The sequence below is a fragment of the Penaeus japonicus genome, unplaced genomic scaffold (assembly GCF_977035675.1).
Source record: "Penaeus japonicus unplaced genomic scaffold, GWHDUDI00000001_assembly GWHDUDI00000018, whole genome shotgun sequence".
Taxonomy (NCBI): Eukaryota; Metazoa; Arthropoda; class Malacostraca; order Decapoda; family Penaeidae; genus Penaeus; species Penaeus japonicus.
The window spans coordinates 3,824,391-3,826,890 of NW_028234420.1; the positions used below are offsets into that span (position 1 = coordinate 3,824,391).

General features: G+C 39.4%; 1 protein-coding gene across 1 annotated transcript in view; it reads left to right on the forward strand.

The window, feature by feature from the left end:
- Window positions 1-2,500, forward strand: part of LOC122242437 (G protein-coupled receptor GRL101) — a 29,116-nt gene that overhangs the window by 4,369 nt on the left and 22,247 nt on the right. Inside the window, exon 4 of the mRNA XM_086546377.1 lies at window positions 1,506-1,577. Within this exon, the coding sequence (XP_086402503.1) occupies window positions 1,506-1,577 (72 nt within the window). The remainder of the gene's footprint in view (window positions 1-1,505; window positions 1,578-2,500) is intronic.

The following is a 2,500-nucleotide window of genomic DNA, read 5'->3' on the forward strand; positions in this document are numbered from 1 at the left end:
TGTGTGTGTGTGTGTGTGTGTGTGTGTAAGTGTGTGTGTGTGTGTTATAGGATATGAATTATTATGCAGTACACAAAAGCTCTGCATTTATATTTTATTTAGATCAGAGGAAAGACCTTTCATCGCCGTTGCACGCTGTAATTATTTTCTTTTTTTTTATTATATATCAAATTAAAGTGGACTCGAAAAATTTCTTTGAACTTTTGTCTATAAAAGAAGTAATGAATAAAAGTTTCCTAGCGAGCGCAGGTGTACGTGTGTATGCGTGTATGTACGTGTGTGTGTGGATGTGGATGTATGTGTGTTTTTCATTGTGTATGACTGCACGCATCCCGGTATGCATAAATAAAGTATTACTTCTCTTGTTGTTTGCGAAACACTGCACTCTGAAAATCAAAAGCAAAACTCCTGAGTCATAAACTGAATATGTCGTTAATTTCTGAAGCGTGCTGCTATCTTAACAGGAGCCTGTCACGCCTACATGCGAAGAATCAGAGTAAGTGGAGAGGGAGAGAGAAGGAGAGAGAGAGAGGAGAGAGACAGAGAAGGAGAGAGAGAGAGAAGGAGAGAGAGAGAGAAGGGAAGAGATAGAAGGAGAGAGAGAATGAGAGAGACAGAGAAGGAGAGAGAGAGAGAGAAGGAGAGAGAGAGAGAGAGGGAGAGAGAGAGAGTGAGTGAGTGTGTGTGTGAGGGAGACAGAGACAGACAGAGAGGGTGAGAAAGAGTGAGAGGGAGATAGGGAGATCTAGAAGGAGAGCGAGAGAGAAAGAGAGATAGAAAGAGAAAGACAGCAAGAGAGAGAGAGAGAGAGAGAGAGAGAATCAGATAAACACACACACACACACACACACACAGACACACACACGCACACACAGACACACACACACACAGACACACACAGACACACACACACACACACACACATACAAACACAAACAAACACACAAACAAGCACACAGTGAGAAACAGAATTCGCGTGAGGTTTGGAGGCATACACCAGATATAGAATGTGTCAAGAACAAGAAGAATAAACGAATGAATGGTGACAGGTGAATACTTCCTTACAGACGCTGTTAATATATAAGTTCGCATCTCAGAATCTTGCATAACTGTCAATATCTCTGTATATTTTGTGTTTCATCTCGCTTCTTCATTCAAGACCATAGGCATCGGAGTACCACAGTAAATGGTATGTTGGTAGCTGGAAAAGTATCTATTGAGATATCTCTCCCTTATCTTAATGGTATAGCCTAGCACATTAACTTGAATGCCGGCTACTAAGAAAAGAGCTTCGGGGCATCACTTCCTTATCTTAATGGTATCTTTTGTTACATGAATAACACCCAATTCAGGAAGGGCGACACTACACGAAACGAGTATTGTCACGTTTATCCTCTCTGCAAGTGCCTATGTCCGTCAATATTTTATGGTTGATAGGTCTTAATCATTGACTGAATATGGTCATTTCTTTTGAATTCAGTGAAGCTCTTTTCTCTTCGTCACAGAGACTTGAGACACAACGCCCTGCAGAGCTTAAGTGAGCAGCTGTTTCACACTGTCCCTCAGCTGGATCATCTGTAGGTATCTTCCTTTTCGCAGTGTTCTGGTGTGTGTACTTTATATAGAGATTTCTTACTAGCTTTTGCATGAATGCATTCACTTTCTTTCACTGCATGGGTAGCATTTTCATACTATGATATGACAGGATTTTTACTCTATATACCCTAAATGAATATGTAATTATACCGTAAACATTTATAAATAATTCTTCTGGAAATTTATTTTGCTATTGTGCAGTATTTCTATGCAAAAAGACTATAATAGAATTAAGAGCAATCATATGAATCAACCATTTCATTCGCACAAAATAACCGCAAAATCAAATCATCCCTGGCAGTCCCGGTGATATTTCGTCAGGGTGGATGCCCACTGGATGGAACTGCTGACATTTATGCCATTTAGCCCGACGCGACACCCAAGGGGGTTCAGCCCATTTCTTTTTTTTCGACTCAGATTTTCCGGTGGGTTTTGTTGTGTTCTTCGTCGATCCTCAAGATATCCAATACTTAGTTATGTCTCGGAAATACAACCCTGGACTTCTGGAGATGTTGCTTATATGAGCAGGAAAACGTAGACAGAATATTGAAGAATTTTGTTACAATCATTTCCACGAAGCTAAAGAGCACGCATAATGATATGATTGTTAGGTCATATGAATTGATGGTATGAACATAAAGAAGCCCAGATAATGGAACGAGAGGTAAAATTCATTCATTTGGTTAACAGAAGGAATTGAAAATTTTAATTATAGTATTGAGGGGAATGTCAACGGAAACTTAAAAGTCGCAGAAAAGGGGGAGAATATCACCCCAACCCTCCCCCAATAAGCGTGGGGCTTGAAAAGCGTGAAAACTGAAGACAATCACTAAAAGCCTTTTTTTGGTTTTTGTTTTTTTAATTAAAGATTTATTTTTTTTTTAAAGAATGTTGATTAAACCTT